Here is a 15257-nt window from a genome sequence, read left to right as displayed (position 1 = left end):
GTGAATGGGCTCATGGGTATGGCATACACCATCCTCTTAATTTTCCCCCATCTGTGCCAACCTTAGGTAATCATTGTTAAAGAAATCATCTGTCTTCATGAACTACTCAGCTTCCTGGCTATAGTATCTAGCTTTATCCTGGTTTGGAAGGTACTGTTCAAAACTTTCTGACTTCATTTAACTATCCACTACTTAAGAGGACTAATGGCCACAGCATCATGAACCAGGTACTTTAGAATACCTCAACTGGGTTACCGAAGTGCTCTTCCTATCTAGCTGCTACAGAATTATCTTTAAACATCTTCTGACACTTCTCTCCTCCAGAATACCTTCTTTTATAATAACTATAACTTTTGCACTTAATCTTCGCTTGGACTTCATGTCAACATCCTCATAGCTAACTGATATATGGAGAGTTCTGGGAAGTGCAGGAGAACTTTCTAAATACCTTCCTATACTCTGAGATTAATATAAAGAATATGCCTTTCATCATTTGGTACCAGGGCATGACATATAAGGTGAGATATCATATGGGTTTCCTGACATGCTGAAAACAGGAAGACCACTGCCAGATCATACAAGATAGAAGCAATAGTGGATTTGACCACATGAACTTCTTGGTCCAGATGAACTTCTTCTTTTAGGTTCAGTGATTTTTTTTCCCCCCTTACTCTCTGCCTATCCCCTAAATCCTGAATTTTAGCTACCGACCTCAAGAATTGAATAAAGCTGGGTATGGTTTAGGATAAAGTTCTAGATTTCCATCAGTACCCTAGCTAATTCCCATACTTGAATATGGCATTAGAATAGGCATAAGTCCCCTTGAGGAGCCCATCAGAGTACTCCAACTTTTTTTATAATACAAACTCAGGACATTTCAGCTTTCTTCTTTTTATAGACCCGTTAATGCTTACCAGCAATGAGAATAATCTTGGAATCAAATACAGCTGCTGGCTTAAGTTTGGTTACCTGGAGAATGTGTTGGCATCATTTCTTGTTTGTTTGTTGTCTAACTTGCTGTTTTGCTTCTGTGATTATTGGTCCTTATTTCTGCTAAGCTGTGCAATTTACTCCTGATGCTTCCCTTAGGCACCCTACTTTGTACGGCAATATTTAGATTCCTTCCGCAATCCCTCTTCTGTAGTCACCATACTGTGTTTACATGTAGGCTTCATGCACCAACAGCCTGCCCCAAGGAATGCTTCTCATCCTCCCTGATTAGAGGGAGGAGGGTTGGACATATGTCATATTTCCTAGAACTACCCATATCTCAAATATTCTCTCCCATCATCAATTTACCAATAAATCATGTATCCAAATTTTGAAATGTAAAATGTCAACCATAGCTAGCTAAGATGACCTTTCTAAGTTGTTCAGTTTCCTTAAAAACTGTATTTGAAATTTAAAAGTTGGTTAATAAACAGAAAATTGGAAAAAGTAAAATGTATGGTCTTGGAGTTTACGATTAAAATTAAAGAAAACTAATTTTTAAAGAGCTAATCACTGTTTCATTGCATCATCCATCTCTCTAATACTGAAATATTTGTATCCATTTGTGTCTTACTCTGGAATGGTCCAAATAAACACCACCAAATTCTTACTATCCAGGTTCCATTTTTTTTACTTCATTTACCCTCAAGTAATATATTCATGTCATAAGAAATTGGTGCATTGTTAATTGGTTCCTTCAATTATATTCCAGGTCCAGTGAAATGTAAACTCCCTGTGAACCTTTGTTAGTCCCTCTAGCTTTTAAACTCCATGAGAGTTTATTATAATTCAGCACTAGGTATGGTGGCTGGCACATAATGAGTCCTCAATAAATATTGATTGAATGTATGAATTAATAATGAATAGGGATTTCTCAAGAATTCTTATTAGGAAGATGTTTACAGCTCTTAATACAATGTGTTTCTTCCATCAGCTATCTCTATTTTGTGTTGGTTTTTACTAGTTTAATTCTCAGAAAATAATATCTTCAAGTTTGGAGATTGCATTAAGATGACCACAAGCAAGGCCTAAGTACTTCTGAGAAAATTCTTTTCTATGGCTTCCACTCCCAACTGACCTGAAGGTGCCTTTTGAGATGATAGTTCCTTGATTTGTGCTTATATAATTTTCCAGGAACTCCTGGGGATGATTGATGCCTGGACAGAAAAAGGAATCTAAAGGATCAAGTGTCTCTGGATAAGGCTAGGAATAACAGTGACATTTCCTTGCTTTCACCCAATTAATGCAATAATTCATTAAGAACACTTTCAATGAAGACTTAAAAGTTGGTTTGGGGTAGGGGTCCCTGGCTGGCTCAGTTGGTAGAGCATACGACTCTTGATCTTGAGGTTGTAAATTTGAGCCCCACATTGGGTATAGAGGTTACTTAAAAATAAAATCTAAAAAAAAAAAATTTGGTATTGGGTAGAAAGGGTAGGGAATTGATCATCTCTCAGATTTTAACCTTTATGTTGGAGTTAGAATGTTGTAGGAAGCTTTTCTAACTTTTCCTTTTCCAAAACTTTTTAACATCTTTATTGAGATATAATTCACAGATCATAAATTCAACCATTTAAAGTGTATAATTTGAACATTGGCATTCCAAACCGATTCCTCATAAGTAGCTTACAAGTTACCACTCCAATCCTAGCAATAAGTAAAAGTAAAAAGACTGAAAAATTAACAATTCTTCTTGGATCCATAAGAAACAGGGAGGACACAGGGCAGACTGCTAGCCCCAAATCTGGAGAGACAGACAGGCAAGTACAATTCATCACGGCTTACTAGAGCAGAGACCGATGAGTGGAAACCTTCTTGGAATTAGTGATGGGGTAGGAAGCCTGAATGGTAATTAACTAATTTCTGGAGACAATTCTGAGAGTTAAAAACTGCAGGGGGACCCAGTCAAAGGGAGTCCCCACAATATTGTGAGATTTACTTTCAGGAGCTCAACCAGATTCTCATAGTAAATATCAGAGAAAGCCCCCTGAGGCTTCCAACAAGGTGAGGAGAAAAGGAACCATCTGAAATATACCAGAGCATTCTTTCCTGGTTAACAAGCCCTGCCTTCAAAGGAAACTAACTAGGGCTTAACTTACTAGGGTATTATCAGAGTCTAACCTACTAGAGGGAGAGAAATACCCAACTCCAGCCCACTCTAGCCATTCTGGCCCTGGGTAAAAAATCCTGAGAAATGTCTGTGAAGTTCATAGTCTGGGGGCAGAAGCTGGAATCTAATCATAGGACTGTAGATGCTTTCTCTCCCCACCACATCTTAACACCACATTACTAGAGGCCCATTGACGGCACTTCCTTTTGCCCATTACATCATGTCTGGCTATCAAGAAAAATTACAAGACATATAAAAAGGCAAAAAACACAAATTGAAGAGGCAGAACAAACATCAGAATCCAACATAGCAGGGCATTGGCAGTCTAGCGATTTTAGATTTATTTATTTATTTATTTATTTGTCAGAGAGAGAGAGGGAGAGAGAGCGAGCACAGGCAGACAGAATGGCAGGCAGAGGCAGAGGGAGAAGCAGGCTCCCTGACGAGCAAGGAGCCTGATGTGGAACTCGATCCCAGGACGCTGGGATCATGACCTGAGCCGAAGGCAGCTGCTTAACCAACTGAGCCACCCAGGCGTCCCCAGTCTAGCGATTTTAAACACCTATGAATAATGTGCTTAGGATTCTAGTGAAGAAAATAGACAGCATGCAAAACAGAAGAGCAATGTAAGCAGACAGATGGAAATCCTAAGAAAGAGCCAAAAACAAATGCCAGAGATTAAAAAAACACAATAATAGAAATGAAGACTGCCTTTGGTGTTAGTACACTGGACATGGCTGAGAAGAGACTAAGAACTAAAGATTATATTAATACAATTCTCAAAAACCAAAAAGAAAAGAAAAGAATATTGAAGAAAACAGAACAGAGTAGGACTGTGGGACAGAGAGGACTGTGGGACAAATACAACAGATGTAACATACACAAAATGGGAATACCAAAGGGAGGAAAGAAAGGTAAAGGAACAGAGGAAATATTTGAAACAATAATGACTGAGAACCTCTCCAAATTAACGTCAGACATCAAACCATAGATCCAGGAAGCTCAGAGATATATGCCAAAAATAAAGACAAAAACCCTTATACCTAGGCATCTCATTTTCAAACTACAGAAAATCAAAGATAAAGTACCAAAAGAAGCCAGAAGAAAAAACACCTTACCTATAGGAGAACAAAGATAAGAAATGCATCTGACCTCTCAGAAACCATGCAACCAAGAAGAGCATGGAATGAAACATTTGAAATGTTGAGAGAAAAAAATCAACCTAAAATTCTGTACCCTGAAAAATTATCTTTTAAAAGTGAAGATGTAGACTTTCTCAGACAAATTGAGGGAATCTGTTGCCAGTAGACCTGCCTTGTAAGAAATGTTAAAGAAGTTCTTTAGAGAGAAGAAACATAACATGGGTCTGAAACTTGGATCTACATAAAGAAAGGAAGAGCATCAAAAAATGAATACACGGGGTGCCTGGGTGGCTCAGTCGGTTGAGCATCTGCCTTCAGCTCAAGTCATGATCCTGGGGTCCTGGGGTCAAGCCCCACATCCTGCTCCCTGCTCAGTGGGAAGCCTGCTTCTCCCTCTCCCACTACCCGTGCTTGTGTTCCCTCTCTCGCTGTGTCTCTCTATGTCAAATAAATAGGATCTTAAAAAAATTTTTTTTAAATGATACATGAAGATAAAGCAAAAAGAATTATTTTTCTTATTCCTAGTTGATCTCACAGATAATAACTTGTTCAAAATAATAATAGCAACAATGTAGTCAATTACGTAAACTCACATATATCTATGCAGTTTACTCTTGAACAATTTGGGGGTGAAGGGCACAGGTGAAAATCTATGTATAACCTTTGATTTCCCCCAAAACTTAACTACGAATAGCCTACTGTTGACTGGAAGCCTTATCAATAACAATTGACATATTTTATATGTTTTATGTATTATATACTGTATTCTCACATTAAAGTAGGCTACAGAAAAGATAATGTTATTAAGAAAGCCATTAGTAACAGAAAATACATTTACAGGACAGTAAAAAAAATTGCACCTAAGTGGATCAGCATAATTCAAGCCAGTGTTGTTCAAGGGTGGGTTGTATACACCTATGTTATGTTTATATATAAGTAAAATGTACAAGGAATAGGAAGAAGGAATTTGGATTATTTTCTTATTATAGGTATTCATACCACATGTGAAGTGGTATAGTGCTATTTGAAAGTGGACTTGGATTAGTTGTAAGTGAAATATTGCAAACTCTAGGGCAACCACTAAAAAGGTAAGAGTATTACTGATATGCTGGGAAAGGAGAATGCAATCATATAAAATATTCAAGTAAAACCACAAAAGGCATGGGCGCCTAGGTGGCTCAGTGGGTTAAAGCTTCTGCCTTCGCCTCGGGTCATGATCCCAGGGTCCTGGGATCGAGCCCAGCATCTGGCTCTCTGCTCAGCAGGGAGCCTGCTTCCCCTTCTCTCTCTGCCTGCCTCTCTGCCTACTTGTGATCTTTGTCTGTCAAATAAATAAATAAAATCTTAAAAAAAAGAAACCACAAAAGGCAGAAAAAAGAGTGGAAGACAAAAATAGGAACAAAGAACAAGGGCAAAAATAGAAAACAGTTAATGAATATGGTAGATATTAATCCAACTGTATCAATAATCACTTTGGAATGTCAATGGTCTAAATGCATCAATTAATAAATAGATTGTCAGAGTGAATCAAAAACATGACCCAACTATATGTTTATCCATAAGAAACCCACTATAAAGGTAAAGATACATATAGATTAAAAGTAGAGGGAGAAAAATATATCATGCTAAAGCTAATTTTTAGAAAGCAGTAGTAGCTCTATTAATTTCAGACAGAACAGACTTCGAAGTAAGGAAAGTTATCAAAGATAAAGAAAGGCATTGCATAATGATAAAGGGGTCATCTCTAAAAAGATATAACTGTCCTTAATGGGTACGTGTCTAACAATACAGCATCAAACTACCTGAGGCAAAAGGCAGTGAAAGGGGAAAGAGAGAAAGAGATCCACCATCAGAACTGGAGATTTCAACACTCTTCTTTCTGAAAGCGACAGATTCAGGAGGTAGAGAATAGGCAAAGGCATAGTTGAACTCAACAACATCATCAATCAAATTAAATAAATGACGTCAACAGTTCATCCAACAACAGCAGAACACACATTTTTCTCAAGCTCACGTGGAACATTCACAGGATAGCCCACATTCTGGGCCATAAAATACACCTTAACTAAAAGAACAGAAATCCATGGGGCACCTGGGTGACTCAGTTGTTAAGCGTCTGCCTTCAGATCAGGTAATGATCCCAGGGTCCTGGAATCAAGCCCCACATGGGGCTCCTCACTCAGCAGGAAGCCTGCTTCTCCCTCTGCCACTCCTCCTGCTTGTGTTCCCTCTCTCGCTGTGTCTCTCTCTGTCAAATAAATAAATAAAATCTTAAAAAATAAATAACTAAATAAACAGAAATCCTACAATGTCTGCTCTCGGACCACGATGGAATTAAACTAGAAATCAGTAATAGAAAGATAACTGTGAGGATATATGAGATTTAAACAACACATAAATCACACATAGGTCAAAGAAATTTAAATTTTCAAAAGAAATTTAAGAATATTTTGAATTAAATGAAAATGAAAACACAACTTAGCAAAATTTATTGGATGCGGTGGGAGCAGTGCTTAAAGGAAAATTTGTAATATTGAATGCATATAAGAGAAAGGAAGAAGGTCTAAAATCAATAGTTGAAGTTTCCAACTTGGGAAACCATTAGAGAAGAGCACATCAAACCCAAAGCAAAAAAAAAAAAAAAAAAAAAAAGAGAGAGAGAGAGAAAATAAGAATTAGACCAGAAATTGGTGTGATTTCAGCCTACGATGATCTCAAGGTCACGAGGTTCAGCCCTGTGTCCCCCTCTTTGCTGGGTGTGGAACCTGCATAAGATTCTCTCTCTCTATGTCTTCCTCTGACCTTTCCTCCCCCAATGGAAAGGAAAAAAAAGAAAAGAGAGCAGAAATCAACAAAACTTTTGAAAAGAAAAAAAAAATCAATGAAACCACAAGCTGATTCTTCAAAAAGATCAATAAAACCTATAAGCCTTTAACGAGGCTAAGTAAGGAAAAGAGAGGACACAAATTATTACTATCAGAAATAAAAGAGGGGATGTCACTGCAGATTCCAGGGAAATTAAAAGGATTATAAAAGAATACTCTAGCAAATCTGTGCCCACAAATTTAATAACCTAAATGAAGTGGACCAATTCCTTGAAAGACACAATGTTTCAAAACTCATACAAGAAGAAATAGGTGACTTGAATAGGCCTAAATCTATTAAATTAATTGAACTAATAATAACTTTTCAAAAAAAATTAATAATTTGTCAAAAAGAAAGCACCAGGCCCAGATATATTCCTGGTGAATTCTGTCAAGCATTTAAGGAAGAGATTTTGCCAGTTTTCTACAATCTCTTTCAGAAGACAGAAGCAGAGAAAAAACTTCTAAAGCATTCTGTGAGCCAGCATTACCATAATACCAAAACCAGAAAAAGACATTAAAAGAAAAGACTACTACAGATCAATATCTCTTATGACGTAAGTGGAAATTTCTTTTCTATCTCTTAAATATAAAATGCAAAATATACAATTCCTGGAAGATAATATAGGACAAAACCTAGGTGACCTTGGGGTATGGTGATGCTTTTTTAGATGCAATTCTGAAGATATTATTCATGGAAGAAATACAGTGGACCCTTGAACAACACAGATTTGTACTATGGAGGTCCACATATACACAGATTTTCTATGATACTGTAAACATATTTTCTCTTCCTTATGGCTTTCTTAATAACATTTTCTTTTCTCTAGCTCACTTTATTATAAGAATATAGTATATAATACATGCAACATACAACATACATGTCAATCAACTGTTTATGTTGTTGGTAAAGCTGCCAGTCAACAGTATGCTGTTAGTGCAGTTGGCCCTTGGACAACACAGGGCTTCAGGGCACCAACCCCTTGTGCAGTTGAAAATCAGCCTATTAACTTCTGACTCTCCACAAATTTAACTACTATTAGTGGTAACTATTAACTATGCACAAGGAAACCCATGCAGTTCAAACCCATGTCGTTTGAGTGTGAACTATAACTAAGTTTTTGGGAAGCCAAAATTTATACATAGCTTTTTAGGCTGCATGGGGGTCGATGCCCCAACCCTCTCATTATTCAAGCACCAACTACAATTGATAAACTCAACTTCATTACAATGAAACCTGTCATTCAGTGGAATATAGTATGTTCATAGGGCTTTGCAGTCATTTTAAGATTAGGGCATTTCCATCACCCACAGAAGAAATCCTGTCCTCATTAGCATTCACCCCTCATTTCCCCATAGCCCTAGGCAACTGCTAATCTACTCTCTGTCTTTATAGATCTGCCTGTTCTGGACATCTCATATAAATGGTATCATACGGCAGCAGTCTTTTGTGAATAGCTTCTTTCACCTAGCATAATGTTTTTAAGGTTTATCCATGTTATAGCATGTATCAGTACTTCATTTTCTTTTCTTGTAATAGTCTATTGTATGGACATGCCACATCTTCATCAGTTGGTAGACATTTGGCCTGTTTGCACTTTTTGCCTATGATATAACTGCTATGACCATTGGTGTACACATTTGTGTGTGTGTGTGTGTGTACATATGTTTTCATTTTCCTTGGCTGTATACCTAGGAGTGGAATTGCTAAGCCATATGGTAACTCTGTTTAACACAAGGAATTGCCAAACCATTTTCCATAGTGATTATATAATTTTACATTTATACCAGCAATACACAGGGTTCCAGTTTCTCCAGGTCCTTTCCAATACTTGTTTATTTCCCCCTTTTTGTTTGTTTTTGTTTTTTTTAATAGTCCTTCTAATAGGTGTGAAGTTAAATCTCATTGTGGTTTCAATTTGCATTTTCCTAGTGATTGGTAATGTTGAGCATCATTTTATGTGCTTATTGGTTATTTGCATATTTTACTTAGAAAAATGTCTCTGTAAACCCTTGCCTATTTTTTGTTTTTTAATATTACAATTTTATTAGATATTTCATTGAACAGAGTATGCTTTTTAAATGAGTAGACTTTGTTAGAGAAGTTCTAGGCTTACAGAAAATTGAGCAGATTGTACAGTTTCTTCTCCCATGGTCAGTTTCCATTTATTACTACTTGAATTGGTGTGGTCCATTTGTTACAAAGATAAGCCAATATTGATACATTATTATTGGCTAAAGTCCATAGTTGAAATTAAATTTCACTCTTTGTGTTGTAAGTTCTATGTCTTGACAAATACATAATGTCATGTATCCAGCATTATAGCATCATGGAGAGTAGTTTTACTGCCCTAACAATGCCTTGTGCTTCACTTATCCTCATTCTCTACTCCCAGCCCTTGACAACCATTGATCTTTTTGCCATCTCTATAGTTTTACCTTTTCCAGAATGTCATTTCGTTGGAATCATACAGTATGTAGCATTTCCAGATTGGCTTCTTTGACTAAGCAATATATATTTTAAGTTTCCTCTCTGCCTTTTCTTGGCTTGATAGGTCATTTCTTTTTATTGCTAAATAATATTCCATTGAATTGATATACCACAATTTATCCATTCACCTTTTGAGGGACATTTTGGTTGCTTCCAGTTTTGGGCAATTATGAATAAGCTGTTATGAACATATGTGTGAAGGTTTCTTTGTGAATCTAGTTTTTGGTCCATTTGGGTAAATACTTAGAGGAGTACGATTGCTGGAATATAATAAGGTTATATTCAGTTTTGTAAGAAACTGCCAAACTGCCTTTTAAAATGACTGTACCATTTTGCATTTCCAACAAAAGATTAGGGTTCCTGTTTCTCTACATTCTTGTCAGAACTTGGTATTGTCAAGCTTTTTTGTTTGTTTTTTGCTTTTTAGATGCCAGCCATTCTGATATGTAGTGTATCTCGCTGTTTTAATTTGTGGCTCTCGAATGAGAATGATGCGGAGCATCATTTTGTATGATTATTTGCCATCTGTATATCTTCACTGGTGAGGTATCTGTTCAGACTTTTTGCCCATTTTTGAACTGGGTTATTGTCTTTTTATTATCAAATGGGAAGAGTTATTTACATATTCTGGAAACCAGTCCCTTTTATCACATATATGATTTGCAAATTTTCTATCCTATTCTATAGATTGTCTTTTTTTTTTTAAGAGTTTATTTATTTATTGACAGAGAGACAGAGAGAGATCACAAGTAGGTGGAGAGGCAGGCAGAGAGAGAGAGAGAGGAGGAAGCAGGCTTCCCACTGAGCAGAGAGCCCGATACGGGACTCGATCCCAGGACCCTGGAATCGTGACCTGAGCTGAAGGCAGAGGCTTTAGCCCACTGAGCCACCCAGGTGCCCCGATAGATTGTCTTTTGATGGTAACATTTGCACCACAAAAGTTTTGTGTATTCCAGTGGCTTCATCTTAACTCTTACTAATTGCAGCCAGAATATACAGGGGCAGAAACAAAAATATGTAAGAGGAAGAGCAGTAGGAAGAGCCAGGAGAGGAGAGACGCCTTTGGAGAGGCATTGCCACAAAGCCCTGGGTGGAGAGAGGAAGGAATAAAGAGGATGGAGGAAAAGAGGCACCTTTAGCTCTGGCCCAAGTTCTGGCTGTGGATGCCATTTGCTTTGTAGACCTGGATTTTCTCTCTGAGAAAGGTATATACATATAAAAGGAATTTTTGAGGTCCTTCTAAAGAAAATACTGGTGTTCAACGTTCCTCCAGGGCAGGGACTCTATTTCCTTTACCTTTTCATCCCTAAGCACCTAACACAAACCCCGGCAGAAAGACTTTCCGTAAATGTTTAGAGAGGGGGAAAGGTGAGAGAAAATGCATCAGGCCGGAGGGGGAAGTTTACTAGTTGTGGAGGGTGTTTGAAGGCAGGGCGTCTCAGTCAGTCCCCGCTAGGAAAAAGTTGTCTCCGAGAACAACCTGGGAGGCAACTAAATAATTTCTGATTCCCACTGTGTACAGGAGCTGAGGGTTCCCAAGACAGAGATGGGGACCCGAGAACCTTCTGTGGAGTGAAGAGACTAAGCTGATACCATATCTGAGCCGTCCTCGGGAGAAGGAGGGAGGGGAGGAGAGGGAGGAGGTGGAGCCTCGGGACCAGCATCAGCCAGTGGAGGTTGGGAAGCCTCGCTTTCCCCCTCCCTCGTTGCCTCCACCTGGCTCCTCCCCGCGTTCGCCAAGCTCCCCTCCCCCTTCCCCAAGGACAGTCTGCAAGGAAGCCGTGGCGGAGGAGAGCTGAGACTAAAAGGCAAGAGGGGCCCTTGGGTAAAGACCCAGGGGTAAAGCCGAGAGCGAGGTGGGGATCACCTTGCTGGGAGGAGGCGGTGGGGAGAACTGGAAGGAGCGGACGGGAAAAGGAGAGGTGGTATGGAATGTGAAGCTGGAGGGAAGAGGGGGGATGGGTATGGCCGTCGTGAAGAATCCTAGCTCTTGGGCTCAGCTCCCTCTGCTTGCACGCACAGCCCCCATCCCTGGAAACCAGGGATGGGTGAGTAGTGCTGGATCTCGTTGCCCTTGGCTGCCTGACTCCTATCCTGGCACTTGTCCAATTCAAATCAGTGCACCTGTGATGTTGTCTCCCTGTATTTCTCCCTCCCGCGCACTTATCTACACACGTGTGATTTCATATTTAGATTTTATGCCTGTGTTTCTACGTGTGTGTCACTGTGAATCTGTAAGGATGCTTATAGACGAATCTGCGTACATTTGGTATTCCGTGCCTTTAGAACTGGTTTAGAGATGCAGAAGAATCCGAGCTGTGTTTGCAGGTCAGCACTCCTAACCTTCTCCCTTGTTATGGTGAATTTTCTCCCTCAGGGAAGCCCCCAGGGGTGAAAGATCAGAGTGTGGGTTTGTAAGTGAGGAGCTCCCAGAGTGAATGAGAGGAATAAACTCAAGGGAAAGGGATCAGCATACTCACGTTTGTTCTTCTGTTCCCAAATTTTTGCCTTCCTATTTGCACTAGCTAGTTAGTCTTTCTATTTTTGAGAACGGCAGAAAATTGAACATGAACACTCTAGTTATTAGGAGAGTGTCTCCATCCATGTTTGTTTATTGTATTTCTTTCACTGTTTGTCATTATATGCTTTTTAAAGTCCTATTTGTATCTGTATGTGTTAGAGTATGGAGCTATGTATCTAAGCATATTAAATAAAAGTTTTCATATGCCTGTGTGCATTTTGTATTGTTTGTCAGTTCCCTAATGCTTTCAGCAACGATTTATTGAACTGTGATGTGCACAGACTTCACCAGGCTTTGGAAAGCTGTGGGAGAGTTTTTAAAAAATGAACATGATCCCTCCCTGGAGGATTGTTCAGTCTAGTTAGGGAAAATGGCTTATAGCAATCATCTATCCCGGGGTCTGCAAACACTTTCTGTAAAAGGCCAGATAGTAAATATTTTAGTCTTTGCAGGCTATCTGGTCTCTGTCACCATAATCTACTCGGTTGTGGTAGTCAGAAGCAGCCATAAGATGATGTGTGAAAGAATGAGAGTGGTATGGATAATGAAATTTTAATTTCGTGCAATTTTAACATGTCATGAAATTGTTTTTTCAACCATTTAAAAACGTGAAAACGTTTCTTAGTTTGCTGCCATATGAAACCATAAAAGGGGTTAGATTTGTTCCATGTGCTATATAGCTTGCTGACTCCTGATCTAGTCCGACCTTCTTTTCAATATATGAGAAGCAATTTAAATACCACATAGGGGCGCCTGGGTGGCTCACCTGGTTAAGCAGCTGACTCTTAATTTCTGCTCCAGTCATGATCTCTGGGTCCTGGGATCTAGCCCCAAGATGGGCCCTGCCCTCAGCAGGGAGTCTGCTTGGGATTCTCTCTTTCCCTCTGTCCCTCCCCATTGTGTTCTTTCTCTCTCTCTCTCAAATAAATAATAAATTTTTTAAAATCACATAAAGTAGTGATTAAATGCTAAATGAATGATCCAGTACCAGACAATATGTGATGAGAAGAAGTCCCAAAAGAAACTCCTTGACCTATGAGGTCATCAGTGAAGGCTTAATAGAGTTAGTATTAATAAGGTTGTGACTAGGACTGTTCTTAAATGATGGACTGGGCTATCGATCTGGGGAAAAGGGCCCGGGTGGACTTCTGGATGTGGGATCATTGTGCCCAAGTACACACATGGGGAGGAGCAAAGTAATGTTCAGGTGATGATAGAGCAGGAAATTCATGGGAGCAAAGGTTGAAGCGGTAGGCAAGGGCCAGACCATGGAAGCTTGGACCGCCAACCCAAGAAGTGAGCACGGATTACGTGTAGTTTGTGAGGCTCTGTGTCCCTTAATAATGCTATGTGTGTTTGTGTAGGTGTGTCTTCATGAGTGTCCCATTGCACGTATTTTATGGACACGTGTGTGGATTTGTGTGTTTATGTGACCTGTGTCTTTATCAGCAGCTCCCCTCCCCTGATTTCCCCAGATTCACAGCAGAAATAGGAGCTGTGCTTAAAGGTCATCAGGCCCCGTTCAGGTGAATGCATCCTCTCTCCACCGAGGCCCCAGGGTCTGCCGACCTTCTGTGGAGGTTTGTTTTGTGTCTTTGACAGAGTGGAGAAGGGAAACAAATAGAGGGAGAGCAGCTATTGTAGGCAATTCCGGTGGAGAGAGGCAGCAAGGATCGCAAAGAAGAGAAGGGTAAGGGCAGATAGAAGGGAGAAGAATAGGATTTGGTAACCATTTTGACTCTGAGAGTAAGGAGGAGATAAATTTAAAAATTGAGGTTTTAGCCTGGGTAACTGGGAGAGTGATGATTCTGTTGACATTTTAAGGATATGAAAGCGTGTCTTGTGTGTTCCTGTGAGAGAGATAAATAAGACTTGCAGACAAAAATAGGAAGGTGGTCACATGTCAGGTGTCCCTATCCCTGCAAATGTGGCGATGATTCTGTTACTCTTCCCGCCAGATAACACGTGTGAGGTGCAAGGCCTGAAGGGGAGTCAGGCGACGCCCAGGAGGCAGGGAGCCTGAGAGCATGGGGGAAGCCCTGGAATGTCTTTAACTGTCCCTGAGCCTGAACCATTGATTTGTGCAAGCTCAAATGTGCATGTAAAACCTCAAACTCTAGTTCTAGCTTAGCTTGATTCCATACAACTGAACCCTGATCTTCACCGTAACCCAGCCTACCCTTGCTTTCCTGCTTCCATTTTGCTTGTTCTCAGTCAATGCCCCAAACCTCATCGGAGTCCGCTGTCTGCAACAGCCTTTCCCTTCATGAAAGCCCCTCTCTTCCCTTGAGGCGAACTTGACTTTCCTCCCTGCTTTCTCATGGTCTGTTCGGTCAACTGCCTTTCCCCTTGACCTTAGCTTGTTCTCCAAATAGGCTCCAGTTGAGGTGGGAGGGATTAGCTAGGACCTTTGCGGTGCTGGGTTTGATTACTGTGACATTTCAGCCTGTCACTCTGCGGGGGTGTGGCCTTCCTCTGGAAGAAGTCCAAAGCACCCAGGCTGTAAAGCCCAGACTTAGTATAGTGAGAGAGTCTGACTGAGGCGGCTCTCACCAGTCAAACAGCCATTTCCCCGAGCACCTTGATCTACTTGTGTCTTGACAGGTCATTCCCTTGAATTTCAGAGTGGATCATGACCCATGAAGAGCACCATGCAGCCAAAACCCTGGGGATCGGCAAAGCCATCGCCGTGTTAACCTCTGGTGGAGATGCCCAAGGTAAGGAGGAAGACGCTGCTTGGGAAGGGTCAAAAAACATGGCTGGTGGGCCCCCTTGAATTTCTTGACTCCCTTCACCTGTAGAACAAGAACTGTCCTCCTTAATGTCCTCCTGCTGTAGATTCACTCTGGAATCCTGGTTCTTCCCAAAATTCTCTGTCAGGTCTAAGTCCCCAAATGCTTCTGGATATTGTTTGCTCTAATTTACTCAAATCTTCATATAACTTCTTTCCAGGTTTCTCTGAAGATTTGGGACCATTTGGGTCTTTTGGTACCTAAAAGACAGGTGTTTCCTCAAGCTGCATTAGAAAGAGACTAAAGAGATAAAATTGTTGAGAAAGCAGTAGGTGGATTCATTTCTAGGACACCGAAGTAGTGGGGAAAGGGAGGGACCAGAATTGGGATTTGGTGGGCCCTAGCTA

General features: G+C 40.1%; 1 protein-coding gene across 4 annotated transcripts in view; it reads left to right on the top strand.

The window, feature by feature from the left end:
• Positions 1-15257, top strand: part of PFKM (phosphofructokinase, muscle) — a 42060-nt gene that overhangs the window by 6783 nt on the left and 20020 nt on the right. Inside the window, exons 1-2 of one of the 4 annotated variants that reach the window (XM_047743159.1) lie at positions 11276-11405; positions 14743-14835. In XM_047743159.1, the coding sequence (XP_047599115.1) occupies positions 14751-14835 (85 nt within the window). In that variant the 5' untranslated portion in view covers positions 11276-11405; positions 14743-14750. Of the gene's footprint in view, positions 1-11275; positions 11406-11906; positions 11926-14722; positions 14836-15257 lie in introns of those variants that run through there. The other 3 variants (XM_047743160.1, XM_047743161.1, XM_047743158.1) reach the window with 3 other exon arrangements.

The sequence above is a fragment of the Lutra lutra genome, chromosome 8, assembly GCF_902655055.1.
Source record: "Lutra lutra chromosome 8, mLutLut1.2, whole genome shotgun sequence".
NCBI classification, from domain to species: domain Eukaryota; kingdom Metazoa; phylum Chordata; class Mammalia; order Carnivora; family Mustelidae; genus Lutra; species Lutra lutra.
The sequence above is the reverse complement of the archived record's forward strand: the minus strand, read 5'-3'. Positions and strand labels throughout refer to the sequence as shown.